Here is a 14,725-nt window from a genome sequence, read left to right on the forward strand (position 1 = left end):
CAGTCTGGTACAAAAAGTACCATCCTTTTAGTACATGTCCCTAATTTTGATATACTTCTCAAATCGTTTCTGTTGTAAAGCTTAGGCTGGGACAGTGATTCATACAGGCAGCTTTTCTGTTAATGTGTACGATTATATTTTTCAATCTGAATATTTTTACTGTATCTCTGAGGTCTGGGAATCAGTGCATCCCCTGTCATACTCATTAGTTACAACAGAGAAAAGCTATCACTCGAGAAGCATCATCTCTCTACACTTAATAAATCAAGACAAGTTTGCTTAAGCACTTCAAGTTTATTACATTGTTGCCATAAACAAGCTAGAAAGATGACATGTCATATATGCAAAGATAATTTGGAGCACAAAACCCAATATTTAGAGAGAAATGCTTGGGAAAAAAGGTGAGAATAACATTGAGAAGGTGCAAATTTGCTCTGTGCTGTTGACATCAAAACTGCTGAATTATTAAATCAACTGTAGAAAACAGCATTTATACAGAAAAATCTTGCATTACTTCAAAATACTTTATTAATTCAAGGTCAGGTTGAATGGCGCTCTGAGCAACCTGGTCTAATGGAAGATGTCCCTGATGATTGCAGGGGGGTTGGACTGTATGACTTTTAAAGGTCCCTTCCAACCCAAACTCTTCTATGATTATATGATTATCATCAAAATACATTGTTATTATTAATGTTATTATTATCATAATTATTAACATCATTATCGTCATGATCATTATGATTTTGAGACTCTTACTCATTTTTGCCTGGGAGAAAAACTTGTTTCCATAATGCGTTTGACAGTTTGGGTGGGTTTCCAGAATCTGGAATGATCTCCTTGGCTCAGAAGCCATCTGGCAGTTGCCCTTAATCTTTTCCACAATTCATATTGGCCAGATGAGCGACGATATCTATTATTTTCACAACTAGCTGCCTCAAATTAGCTCCCTACATAAAATTAACCTGGTTTCAGATTTGTAAGTGGCCTTTGAGGATCCTTTGTACATGTTTGGGAATCTGAGTTTAGGCATTTACTTTCTAAAGTGTTGACCACTATTTCCAATCTGGAACATAAAAATGAAATGTTTGAATTTTAAACATGTAATGTTTTGATAAGTTGAGAGTTTTCTACATCCTTATTAAGTGGAGTTTTTCTTTTAAACTGGCAGTTGCTGGTATAAATAGCACTGAAATTTTGGCAGTAAGTGAATCTAAGAATATGGATTTGTCAACTTCAGCTCCCAAAACACTACTTTAAAATACTTATTTTTAGATCTAACTGTCCTAGTATGGAACTGCAATCAGACAAATACAACACAGAATAAAAGCTGAAAAATGTATGCTTTAGGTAATATTTTCAGCAAAGTATACCAATGGTCACAGGATAGTATTATTGATGTAATTAGTCTATAAAGCCACAGATGAAATAAAGATCAAATTTTGATGTAGAATCCACTGAGTTTGTACTTAAACCCTTATCTCATGCTATGCATAAAGCCTGGGCAAAGATATGCAAGATCTGGAGGCCAAGCATCCTTCTTGACAGGAGCAAGCTTCCAGTGGCGATAAAGTAAATGGAGAATTCAGTCATCTTTAGGAAACCTTCCTCTCCCATAGGTGCTTGTATCATAGTCAGGATGATGGCTACAACAATGAATTTCCTCCCTATTCACTCTCCTCCTGGAAATACAGAACTCAGTTTTGATACGTGGACACAAATACAGTCAACGAAAAATATGAATAATAAAATGAAGAAAACTAAATCCCTACATCATATGATTTTACTTTGAAAATGGGAAGTAGGTCAGAAAAGATGTAATTTTTGCTGTTGAAATCTTACAGGGGGGAAAAGAAAGTAAAGCAGTACTTTGGGAAAAACAAGACTGTTTTCGAATTCTGTAGACAAAGCAAGTAAACTCTGGCTTTCAAATATATCTCTGTACACATTAGGTATATGCATTAAAAACGGAATGCATCTTTTTAAGGTTATAATGTCTTCCTGGCTTTATAGTCATGACACTTTGAGTTTGGGAGAAGATTACTCTAGTTATTAATGGGAGAGGGATCATAACAGAGTGGAGCTCAGAATATTAATCCTATTTACATGTGCAACAGGGACTTAGCTTTTACTCTTTCTGTGAGCAAGAACGTATGCACAAACAAAACCACAGCGCATACCTACTGTGGCACCATTTTTGGGGCTCCCACACGATAGCTGATTTCTCAGAGAAAATCACAGCTTTTCCCAAACACTATGCCTGCTCTATTTAGGATCCGTGAGGCCTGGGATGAGGGCAGGCAAGGCTTACAGAAGCCTCGTGGGCTGCCTCAAACCTGTTTCTGCCTCAGTTGTTGCCATGGAGCTTTGGAGAGTTTGACAGTCAAGGGCAATCACTGGATCTCATATTTGCTCCCCATTTTCATGTTGTTTTTCAAAGAGGTTCTAGCTAACGTTTGCTGAGCAGGATTTCTCTCCACAAACTTGGCAGCCCATACTGTCAAACAGGGCCTTAACGTTTAAGGAAAGGATGCTGTGTAGACAATTGAGGGCATCTAAACTTGTCCAGGGAAGTTCACTACCCCCTGGAGCCTGGAAAAAACAGCATTTCTCAGGGTGCAGGTATAAATTAGGTTTACTTTCTCTCTGATGAGGTTAAAACATGGTTTGAGAATGCTATAAATAGCGGCCAGAATATACCACAGGATGCAGCCATGCAGGTCTAGATTATATTTCACAGTCCACAGCTGATTACGACTCTCAGTTAGACCACAAGGCTGGCTATGTAACCACAGTGCAGGAAAGGTTTCAGAGCTCCTCTCTTCTCCCCACTCCATCTGCAGCTGGAGCTTTGGTTGTCTCCACTTTCCACTCTGAGTCTGGACCATCTCTTCCTGTCTGTCTGTAAGAGCTCATAACCAGGCACTAGGATACTGCATGGTAAAATGAGAAATTATCATCTCCTTCCTACTTCTCCAGTTACAGCACTGTGATAACCTGTGTTAAAATGTGTTGTGAGAAGCAACAGTTCTTCCATAGTTTTGTAAGAGTCATAACATCGACTTTGAATTTTTTATAAAAAGCAAACCTCATAAAGCAGAAACCTGAATTTGGGAACAGAGCGCTCAGAATGAGTAACCTTCCTGTTGTATGCCAGTTGGTAACAGGCCTGTGCCAAGCTCACGCTGCTCTTACCTGCTGCCGGTGCATCGTTACACGTCGCCGATACACAGATGTTGTGAGGGTGTGGGAGAATCTGTGGAAGGCTCCTTGCTCAAGGGTTATCCATCAAGAAACCCAACCCCTCTGTAAGCAGACTTGTGCAAAAACTCTGCACAGTGTGCTGGCAGTGCACTCCTGTGTCTGGTATCACTTCTACTTGTCCCTGCCAGCACACAGCCTCACAACCTCCCTGAATCTGCCTGAAACTGAGGGCAAGGGCTTCTGATGTTTAGTCACAGTGGTGTAACCCCCACAGCAATGTCTTGAGGGGGTAAAAAAAAACCCTGAAAAGGGGATCAGTGGGTTATGCTTCCCCCTCTTCCTGTACAACCTCCTGATGCTCTGTGATATGTAAAGGCCTGAAGAGTGTTGAGCAGAATTCTTGTTTTTTACCCTGGAGGTATCAGAAATGTAAATGTCAGAGTGTAAACGTTTGCCAGAGGTTTCCTGTAAGCGTAATTTTCTGCAGTTCTCCTGACAGTGATGCATGTAGTGTTCATGCAGCTCCTCAAGTGCCAGTAATCAGGAAAAGTGTCTTTAGCAATTACACTGTTTAGTCCTGATCACATCCCTACCTGGAAAGATGGTGGCACTACTTGGACTTGATAAAAGCACCTGCAGCAGGTGGAGGACGACACTAGCTGTTTTTCCTCCCTTGCCAGAGACACCTTACATCTGGTAACATATTCAATTAATGGATGTTATATTTTTCTCAGGCTTATTACATGTTCCACTGACTTGAAAGGGATATTTCTGTTCACACATCTACCTGTTGTTGCTAAGATTTATAATGCAACTTGACCAGCCTTTTCATGCCTTTTGAGATGACCTGAAGCAGCTAATCAGTATGTTCAAATGCCCTTGCTTCATGCCCTGCAAGTGCTATGGAAAGTAAATTGTACTTCACATTCGTTGTCAAAAAAGCTCTTTAATGGTGAGAGAGAGTCTCAGAATTGATTCTCTTGGGAAGGAATGAAGTGGGTTCTGCTTACTCTGAAGTAAGGAATGCATCCTATCCTAAGGCCTAAGGAGACCCTCAGAGACAAGAAAGGACCTCCAAACCATGCTGTATGTTCGGTGGTGCCTGCCCCAGCCCAGAGATGAGAGTTGCCACTATGCATTATTCTACCCACTTGCAATCTACCACTGCAGTTGGCATTAGTGGGTGTTCCTGCCACTAACACCAATGGATTGTACCCCACCAAATAAAAGCTTTTGAATTCCTGATCTTGGGTATCGCTCGAGAGCGAGTGTAGAGATAAAGCACACCAGGTGAAAATTTAAGGTGGTCTTCATAGCACTGTAATACTTATTTTCAATAAATCTAGATTCCCAAGAAAAGAACTCTGATTCCAGAGCTTACTGCTGGAGCTGGGAGGTGCACTCAAAAGTACAAGTTCCTGTTTGCCCATTTTCTGCTAGTACTTCAGGTAGGCAGCTTTTTTTCCCAGAAGGCAGAAATATGAGTGAATGAGCCACCTCTTACAGAAAGGGGTATGCTAATGAAACATTTATACACCACCAGTGCAAAAGTCTGGAATTAAAAATTGGAAGGCCTATTCATATTACAATTTGCTTTCAGGATTGGCACTAATTGGCAATGCTGTTGGCAGTCTCAACAGGGAGGGCAAGAACTTAATAAGCAGGGAGACTTACTCATCCAAACAAGTGGTTCTTCCAGGTCAGGCTGAAGGCACATTTACTATGCAGAACAGCAAGCAGAGTGCTGTTGTTGCCGGTAGTCTAACTGTATTGTTTGGAGAGCTTTGCATTTGCCAGGTCTGTCAGTCTTGTCTAGCAATTTTCTCAGGTGCTAACCCCACTCTATCAGTGTGTTTTGAAAACTGCTTCTTACAGGTGTGGACTTTTGCCTAAATACGCAGAATCAAAGGGAAAGAAGAATATTCTAAGCAGTATAAAAGAGAATTTGATGGAATGCTGCCTAGTTCAAAAAGGCAATGATTTGAAGACAGCTGATGTCATAAGCCTGATGCAATAGCTACTACAAAACACTACTTTTTGCATGTGACCCATTAAAGCTATAAACATGGGACAGATGTTTGCCCTACTAAAACCCTTGTTACACCTCTTTTAATTTTGTCTTGAGTTGCATGCTCTTTCTTTCTGACTTTCCTCTGGTTTATTTAATATGCTGCTGCAATGTTCACTTTATTTGCCTGTCATTTTTACCATATATCTGCTCCTTTGACTCCTTGCTATCATTTCTCAGTAAAGAACCTGATCCCTATCTTCAAGGCATGATTACACAACCAACTATTATTTTCTTATGTGTCTCTTCATGCTGTCTGATGTATTTCTATGATCTACTGACCATTTTTCTACACCTCTTCATGCTTTTTTCCAGTGTTTCCCTTCTACCTGGCAACCTTGTGCCAAACTTGTCAATAGATCTGTTTGTTAGCCAGTCATTCTTCCAGTCCTTCAAGACAGCACAGAGTGTAAGCATTTCCCAAGCATTAACAACCGTGTATATAATCAGGGAGTTTTGAGATGCATTTATTTTTTTTCTTGTAATTTGTTTTCAGTCAGCTGACATAAGAACACTGAGTAGCGCACATAGTAATACAGCTGTACCAAAACATGGGGCTATTTTCCTTAATTCTAAATTATGCAAAGATTGTGTTTTACTTCAGATTTGTGCAGTGCTGCCCACAACTTGCGGGGAGGAGGTGTGATCCTGCTGGAAGGAAGGGGAGGAAAGGGACATTTCCTTGCCCGAGGTGCAGAGGCAGGAGAGGGAAAGAGCAGCAGAGGGGCAGGAGTAGCCTGCTGGGGCTGTGCGGTGCAGAGTGGGTGACTACTATCTGTACTGGGGGAGGACAGGAAGGGAAAGTTGAGCAGATCAGGGGATGGCTGCTTGCAAACATAGAGGCGGAAAAAAGCACATGAATGGGTGAACATTTCCAAAGCTGAGCCTGGGTCCTGCTGTAGCTGAGGTTGGATCATGCTGAGCTACATAGTTCTCTCCCTACTCTCCACCAAATTAATCCAATGCCTGACAAGAGGTGCTCAAAGGTTATTAAATATGGACATCTTCTTCAAAAATGTTTTCAAAATGAGCTTCTCGAGTCATGCCAGATTTCAGTGTTTTGCCACAAAGTACATCACTGATTTCTGACAGTGAAGTGCAAGGAACAGCACTTTTCCCAGGATGGAAAACAATGTAAACTTCTATCTTTGCTGCTTTTAGCTTTAGCTCCCTTTCAGCAACTACAGGCACCACAGCACCCCTCTTCTGTTTGTCCAAGATAATGTTAGCAGTGCATGTCATTCGGCATAGTCTATGGGCCAGAGCAGAACAATACTGTCACTTGTCTTGTATAACTCTGGGGTGATACAATAAATCTCGAGTGCCTTCTCAGATGGCATAAATTAGGGCACTTCAGTGAATATTCTAATATATGCCTTTCTGCCCTCAGATTACAGGGTCTGTTCTGGCAGCTGATAATAACTGAAATACAGAAGGGCTTTGGCTAAGCACTATTTTTTTCCAGTCTCATCTCAGGCAGTAAGAGAAAGAAAAGGAAGTGACAAAGATCTGCATTGTTGCTTTTCATCACCTGGCAATTTCCTTACACATTGCGAATTCCCAGGTAGGAAATTAAGCCAGTTGTTCTGTTATGAGAATGACACTAAACCAGAGGCAGAATCTGACTGGAGGAGGTTTGGTTTTAAAAACCAAGGACTCAGGAATTATGAGTAAATCCTGGTTTTGGAGATACAAGAGCTCATGTGCAGTACTGAGGAAAAACTCTCCTCTGATTGGTTAAAATTATTATAGTTTGGTTTGGAGTAGTATTATGTGTACAACTCATTTAGCCAACACTAGTTTTTGTGTTTCTGCATATATCTCATGTTTCCTTACCATTAAATGTTGGTATAGGCAAATTTCTGGGTCAAATTCTCTCCCTAGTGACTGTTATAATCCTCTTCCCCACTAAATTAATTTCTAGGCATTTTAAGGGCCTGATCTAACTACTGACAAGAAATGACACAGAACTATCAGGACTGTCAGTTACAACCTAATATCCAGCTTTAATAGCTTGTTCAAAGCCGAGGAGGACTGAGATTTGGAGAATTTTATATAGTTATTTTTCCTTGCCCTATTAATCTGATAATCCATATAGCATTATAACATTTATTAAAAAAAAGCTTTTTTCCATTTACCATCTGGGAATACTGGATAAACTGGTCAAATCACAAATCTGAAAAAGGGGAGACTTGCATTCTGGTTCCTACTTTCGTTATCTACATACTGTGTTAATTAGAGCACATCAATAAGTGATCTGTGCTCACATTTATTTTGCTATGAAATGGAGATGATATCTACTCTGTAGTGATGCTGTGGGACTTTATTCATTACCAAAGCGCTTAATCTGTTTTGATTCCACAGCTGGATTAGCCCAGGGGACCCAGGGCTGTACAGGGTCCAGAACAAATAAGGCTCTGCTGTATATAGGTATATTTTTATATATAATATTAGTACGTTAGATTAGATTAATATTATCGTAATAGACACCTCAGGACAAAAAAAAGGAGAATATTTTTAATATAATATTTTGAAAGAATATCTTAAAAATGTACAGGGCAATCACGTTTAAAAGCCACGTAAGTCCTTAAAGACGAATGAGGATTTGCAAAAGCTTTCGGGTGCCTCCCTCCTGCTTTGGTTCCAGCGCCCCTGAAAGCCTGGCCGCAAATCCCAACAGCAGCGCCCGCTCCGGAGCCGAACACCCGAAGGGGCTCTGCTGGGCGGCGGTAACTCGGCGTCCGCAGCCTTTCGCGAGCGATGCAGCCGGAGCGATAAACTGCCGATCGCTCCTTTTCAAAGCCAGCGAGGGGCGCAGGAAACACTACTGACCTGTGAAACCCCTGCCCCGGCTTAGCTCCGAGGCTTCGCCCCGCATCCGAGCGGAGCCGGGCACGCCGCCCCGACGAGGCGCGCCTTGCGTGCCGCCCGGCGGGGCTACCGCGGCCGGCCTCGGACTCCGGCAGACCCCGCTGCCCCCTCCGCACCGCGGGCTGCCGCCGCCCGCCTCCAGGGACCGCCAGCCCCGCGGCGTCGCGGCTTCGCCAGTACCTCCCGCCTCCGCTCGCAGCGACGTGAGGGATCCCCCGTCCCGCAGGCCAGCCCAGCAGGCTGCTTCCCGCGCCGCCCTAAAACCGCTCCGCCATCGGAGCCGCCGCGGGCCCCCGGCGGCCTCTTCGCTCCGCTTCGCCTGCCCGCCCCGTTACCTGCCTCCCTCCCGCAGCGCCCCGCTCCGCCGGGCCGGCGGGGCCCGCCCCCCCCGCGCCATTGGCTCCGCCCGGCCCAGCCCCGCCCCGCCCGCAGGCACCACCCGCCGCCCGGGATCACGGAGCCCGGCGCGGTCGGGGGAGTGGGGCTGGCTGCTGCGGCGTTGCGCTCCGCCGGGCGCGGGGGTCGCGGCTGCCGCGGCTGCCGGCGCCGGGGCGTGTGAGCCCCCGGATATGCCTGCGAAAGTTTCGGCGGCTCCGGAGCCGCCGCGGGGCACCGGCCACGTCGGTTCCTCTTGCTCCGGCTCCTCCTCCGGCTCGGAAACTCTCTCCGAGGAGGGGGAGCCCGGCGGCGGCGGGCTGGCGGCGGCCCCCGGCGTGGCGGCGGCGGCGGCCGGGCGGCGGCCGGGCGAGGAGGGGACGAGCTCCGGCGGCCGGGCTGAGGACGAGGCCTCGCTGGAGGAGCGGGATGAGGAGGTGCGCGGGACCGGCGCGGCGGAGCTTGCTTCTCCCGTCCGAGAGGCAGCGGGGCCGGGGTCGGGGTCGGAGGTGTTCCCCGCGGCGGGGAGCCGCTGCGTACCCGCCTGGGTGCAGCCCCTTCACGTCCTCTCCCCTGCGCAACTCGGGGCGTTCTTTTTTCTGCTCCCCCCCAGCCCCTTCTGGCTGTCGGTGTCGAGGGGTGGGGGGGTTTGTACGAAGGGGTAGTTTTTTGTTTTAAGAAACCTTGTTTTTTTTTTAGCGTGACACCCTTGTGTAGCGTTGCCCTAGAGCAAACTCTTCAATGTCAGACAGAAGTGATGGGCAAGCCCCTAAACTACACTAATCCTCTTGGGAGAGCTAATGACAGGCTGTGGATTATGGAGGAGCTCCGTGGGTGAGGGGTCTGCAGCGTGATGGGCGATACGCGTGTTTTCCCCTTCCCTCTCTTCCAGATCCAGCTGCAGTACCTTCTAACGGCTCTCTTAAAAAAACAACACCCCCACTGTGTTACAGTAAACTCACCGTTGTGTGCCTGAGACTGATTTTTTTTTTTTTTTTTTTTTTTTTTTTTTTGTTCCTTGTTGTTGCACGGTTCGCACTCCTTAGAGGCATTTCTCGACGCGACCCCCAAACCAAGCGCGTTGTTTTGCCCGGCTGCGGCGCTGCTTCACCTCTCTCCGTGGTCTTTCGTATGCCTCAGCCGAGTGGCTGACCTGCCTTCTGTTGTGGTCAACTTTTTAATTTGCTCTTAGATGGTGGTCCTTCTTTATTCTGTGCCTTTATGCGGCTGGATGTGCAAAGAGATTTTGGGGAAACCCTGGCACTTTTAAAAGGATGTCTGCGAAATGCTGGCTGAAGTTATTTGCAACTAGTTAAGCGGTGGTTGCCATGAATGTTTCCGTCCACAGTAATGGCTTGTTTATGTAGCTCCTGTTTTCCCGTTTGTTCCCTGATGCCTTTTCTGTTGAACTGATACATCTGTATGGCAGTATGGTGAATTGGATATAAATATAACTTCCTTTACACCCTCTCCACCCTCCCTTTTTTTTTTTTTCTGTTTTTAAATAATCAAAGTCGGACCAGGTTCGTGGTCTGTTTAAACTGCATGGGTCCACAAAGGCTGGAATGTTATTTACAGCAAAGTGCATTTATGATAGTAGTAGAATGAACGTGGAGATATGCACATCATTTATTTCTTTTAATAGAGATGTGAACTTGCTCTATCCACTGAACTGAGTAGGAGCTCTGTAGCTGCTGTTAGCATGGTGCTCACTGGTAGGTAACTAATATACCCTGCTTCTTGGCGGGTCTCGTATGTGTGAGCTGGGGGCTGTGCTTACCACAGCAATGTAGTGTCTAGTTGGTTTTGTGCTCGGTTGGTAAGCCTGCAGAATACTGTGTAGAAATACACAAAGGCTGTCTGTTCCCTTAGCTGAACTCACAGCCGCTGGCAGACCAGTTAACTTCTGGTTAAGGCTGGTTATTTCTGTGTGTGCTTTGGAGATGAATTACAGGCATCTTTTGAGTTGAAAGTACAGGGAAGGTAAGCCCAAAAAGAAGTCAACATTGCATTCATTGGAATTTGGAAATTCTACATAGGCAACCTGATTACCTCACTTGCAGTTAGTAATGCTAGAAGATACCAGCATAAACTCATTTTAATTTAGTGGGAAAGGTTGCTTAGAATATGCAGCTTTCTTCCCTCCCCTTTACTCCCCTCTGCCAGATTCTTTCGTTTTCTGAAACCAGTCTTTTTTTGTCTGTTTTCTGTGCTTTGGTTTTGCCCGTCCTTCGGTTTTGGTGTAGTCAGTGCTTGCAGCTGAATTTCTGCCTACCTGCAGAGCTGCCTGACACAAATCCACCTGTATAATCATCATTTTTTTGTGCAAGGACACCACAATGCATTAGAGTGCAGAAATAAATGAGTGCATGTTTATTTAAAACTGAGGGAGCATCTGTGTTACTTGCACACTGAAACCTTTAAGGGTAGTGGAAAAAGGCAAGACTAAAGTCCAAGATGAATGTACAGATGATTTCAGACTTTCTTTACATGCTACCTGCCAAAAGCGTAACATCGAGAGACGTGCTTGAAGATAACCATTTTTACATTGGCATGCCATCTAATTGCTGTCATATAAGGAAAATTATTATGTTCTCTGCAGTGTTCTGTTTCTGAGTTCTTTTGGTTTTATGGATCCCCAGCACCTGATTCTGCTCTTCCAGGTTTCGTTTTTCCTCTTGCCCTGTCACCAACATACAGCAGAACCGAATCTGTTGTCACAGCTGTTCAGGTATCCTTTAGACAGTAGTGAAACAGGTTGTCCCCATACCTCTCTTGCTGCTACTTTACCTGTCAGTAAATTGTTCAAAGCCAGGACATAAAAAATATTTTTAAACTGAATCTGTAAATGAGTAATTGGCAAACATGCATATTTTCTTAGACGTGTTACTACTGCATGTTGTGTTCCAGTGGAACTATTAATTCTCCTCTGGCATTGTATATGACATACTGTTTCTTCCTACATCTCTTCTTCAGACTAAACAATCCCGGTGCCTCTAATCTTCCCTTATAGAATGCATTTCCAGACATCTGATCGTTCTCACTGGTGCCTCGTGGACTCCTTCCAGCTGGTCACATCTGTCTTGAAGCATGATATCAGAAAACAGGATGCCATACTCAGATTTAGGTCTTGCCAGAGCCGACTAGAACAGAAAGATTATTTCAGAGGTCTCTCAAGTAGTGTTATTGTTTACATAGCCCAGACTGCTCTTTCACAGTTTGTGGTCCCTTACAAGTTCTATGTCTTTTTCTGAAGAATGATGTGAACATTTCTACTCTACGAAGAAGAATGGTTCGTCTCCCTAGCTCAGTGAAAGAAGCTTTATGCTGTCACTTAGAGTAGGGCTGCTTCTTTTATGCCCAGAAATTAAATAGTTGCACTGAAAGCTTAATAACTTGTCTTCTGAGTATCATATCTGAAAGATGTAATTCCTGGAGTCAAATGGGTAAGGGAGCATCAAGGTGGAAAGAGAAGGTACATAATTTTTTTTTTCTTTTTTTCTCCTTATTATAATTTCTTCATTGTACTGTTCCATAAACTTAATACTACCAAAAAAAAAAAAAAAATTGCAAAATAACCAAAGAAAAGCAGTCCCTCCTTCCATGTATGCAAGAACAAGTGATAGTTTACAACATTATGGCCATCAGTTGCTGAAGTGTTTTTGATGTCTTACTCTGAGATATTAGACACATGAGAATTAAACATGGCTTTAACTTCATGTGGGAAGTACTTTGCCTCTGGAACATCAGTGCATTGAAATGCTGTGGATAACAAACACCTGGAACTCACAGAAATTCAAGCAAATTACTTGCCTGTGCCCTTGTGAGGTGAGCGGCTAACTGCTGACAGAAGCAGGCGGGATGGGATTGCGTGATGAAGGGCACTCAAGGCAAACACTACGCAGAGGAGGGCTCACCGCTTTCCTAACGCAGCACAGTTGTTTAGTTTTTTAAGGATTTTTCTGTGTTCTTTTTAGACCTCTCTTCCTGTTGGAAAGAGTGTTTTCTGGACTGTCAAGGAGGGGAGTTGAGGCTGGGCAGCAGCATGTTTTCTGTTGTAATCTGTCTGCTTGTGCAGTCTGTGGGTAGTCAATACCAGACTGCGATTATGGGGAAAGGGATAAATGCAAAAACCACACAGGAGTTTCCAAATTTTCTTTTCTGTTGGGATTTGTATCTTCTCTACACTAGTCTTACTTTTGGCAAAAAAAAGGGCTGGGAGCAGGAAGCACATTTTATGAGGCTTAGAGGCAAATGGTGCCAAATGTCATTTGCTTCATTAGTTTCTCTCATTCAAAATTTTTTACAGTCTGTCAGCCCAGCATGGGATATGCTTTTTTTTTTGATGATGGCTTCCAAATCTTAGTGTTTTACAGGTCCAGGTGAGAGATCACTTGGGTTAATCTTGTTTCTTAAAAAGAGGATGAAGGCAAGGGATTCCTTGCCCACATCAGTAATGTCAAGGATCTGAAGGTTAAATATTGTGTCTCGAAGTTGTCCATCTTTTCTGTCTCTGTCAGCTGATCTGCTGAAAGAGCTTATCTTTCTACAGACATAGTCACAGTGACTGGGAATATACCCATTGCTTACCAGAGAAGAATAGCAAGCCAGGGAGGATCAGTAGTTTTTCAGAGAGAGTAATACCTTGTCATACAGCACAGCTGTCTTGGTCTGAAATGGATCTAAAAGCTTCTGATCCTGCCAGTGTCTTCTGAATTACCATAGTGAGTCCTCTTCGTTATTTTAGATGCTTTAAAAAACCCCAAAACCTCAAACAGAACCAGCCATGAAAAAAAGGGGGAAAATACGGGTTTTTGTTCTCAATTTTAGTTCTTGGTTTGTATATTAAATGTTTGGCACTGAAGTGGCTATCAGAGTTGGCAAGAGTTGATCCTGTGTTGAAAAGATGATGAGCAACATGAAGAGACAGGATTTCTCATGAAAAATGTCCACTGACCTTTGAAGTTGATTATGCTACAATTTCTCCTACTCTCTAGTTGATGTGTATCATGTGTTAAAAAAGATACTTCACTGCACAGAGTGAGAAGTGGCAAAAGCTCTTTCTGTGGCTTCTAACTCTTCACCGGAATCTGCCTTCTTGCTGTTTATGTTGCAGTCTGTTGTGGCTTCAGGAGGACTGTGTGGTGGGAATTAATTACTGGGAATCTAAGATTCTGTCATGAAAAAACTCATAGCAGGGTGAAGAGGGTGGTAAAGGAAGTATTGCTCGAAAAGCACATTTGTTCTTAAGCATATGCCTACTAGAGAGCGACAGTACCTTACAGATTTGTCTGCCAGGTCTTCACCCCAAGAAAACTGTAGTGTAGTTTGGGGGAGGGGTGGAAATCAAAATACTTAGGGATAAAGCAAAGAGTGTGGGAAGCGATGGCAATGTTTACATGTGCATCCATGTGTGATGGAGGTGGTGGTAGTTCTGTCCAAGTGTCACTGTGACCTAACTAGCAGTAATGTTTTTGCTACCTTTCTCTTTTCCCTCCCTGCTTGTCCTGCTGAAGTACTAACCATGCTTAGACCATGTGGGAGATGCTGTAGATAATTTTTTTTTTCTTTTAATTGTTTCAGACTTTCTTGTCTCTGACGGTGATGGATCATTCCCTGTTGTAGCACACCCTGAATGTTAACAGCTACGTAAAGATGAATTGCCTAATTGCCAGTGTGTGATCCTTAGATCATACTAAGGAATAGTAATGCAGTCATAAAATGTATACTTTTCAGGGTTAAAATGATTGCAGTGGGATTAAATAAACAGTCATCTAGCCTAGAGCAGCCACGAAACTGTTCTCATGTCACGTGAGACAGAGAAACAGCATTGCTTTTGTTTTTTAGATATGTTTGTGATGTTACCTATAAAGTTAAATACTCTTTAAGTCTGTAGTGCTGCCTCAGTGGTCACATAAAACACTTCCTTGATTTGCTTTTAATATGAAAAAATGTATGTTTGTCTCCTACTTTAAACTTTCTGCATGCAGGATAGGCTTTTAAGGCGCAGGCTTATACGCACCCTTATCTCAAAAATACACTGAGATGAGGAGAGACACATGGTTGAGGGCTTTATCTAATACAGCTGTGTGCTGGTACCTGAGGTTTTAGATTATCTGTGCAATAGTAATGTTTGCAGCTCTTTTGGAGCTTTTTTCCAAGACATTTGGTAGGTATAAATAAGCTTATAACTAGAGCATCTCCCTTCTC

The 14,725-nt window shown here is 43.7% G+C and overlaps 1 protein-coding gene across 1 annotated transcript in view; it reads left to right on the forward strand.

The window, feature by feature from the left end:
• Positions 1 to 8,709: 8,709 nt before the first annotated feature.
• The window catches only part of MAST4 (microtubule associated serine/threonine kinase family member 4), a gene marked incomplete at both ends in the record, with an annotated part of 310,434 nt that continues 304,418 nt past the window's right edge, over positions 8,710 to 14,725 (forward strand). Inside the window, one exon of the mRNA XM_082013548.1 lies at positions 8,710 to 8,952. Coding sequence (XP_081869674.1) covers positions 8,710 to 8,952 — 243 coding nt within the window. The remainder of the gene's footprint in view (positions 8,953 to 14,725) is intronic.

Source organism: Phaethon aethereus (genome assembly GCF_964289735.1).
Source record: "Phaethon aethereus genome assembly, chromosome: Z".
NCBI classification, from domain to species: domain Eukaryota; kingdom Metazoa; phylum Chordata; class Aves; order Phaethontiformes; family Phaethontidae; genus Phaethon; species Phaethon aethereus.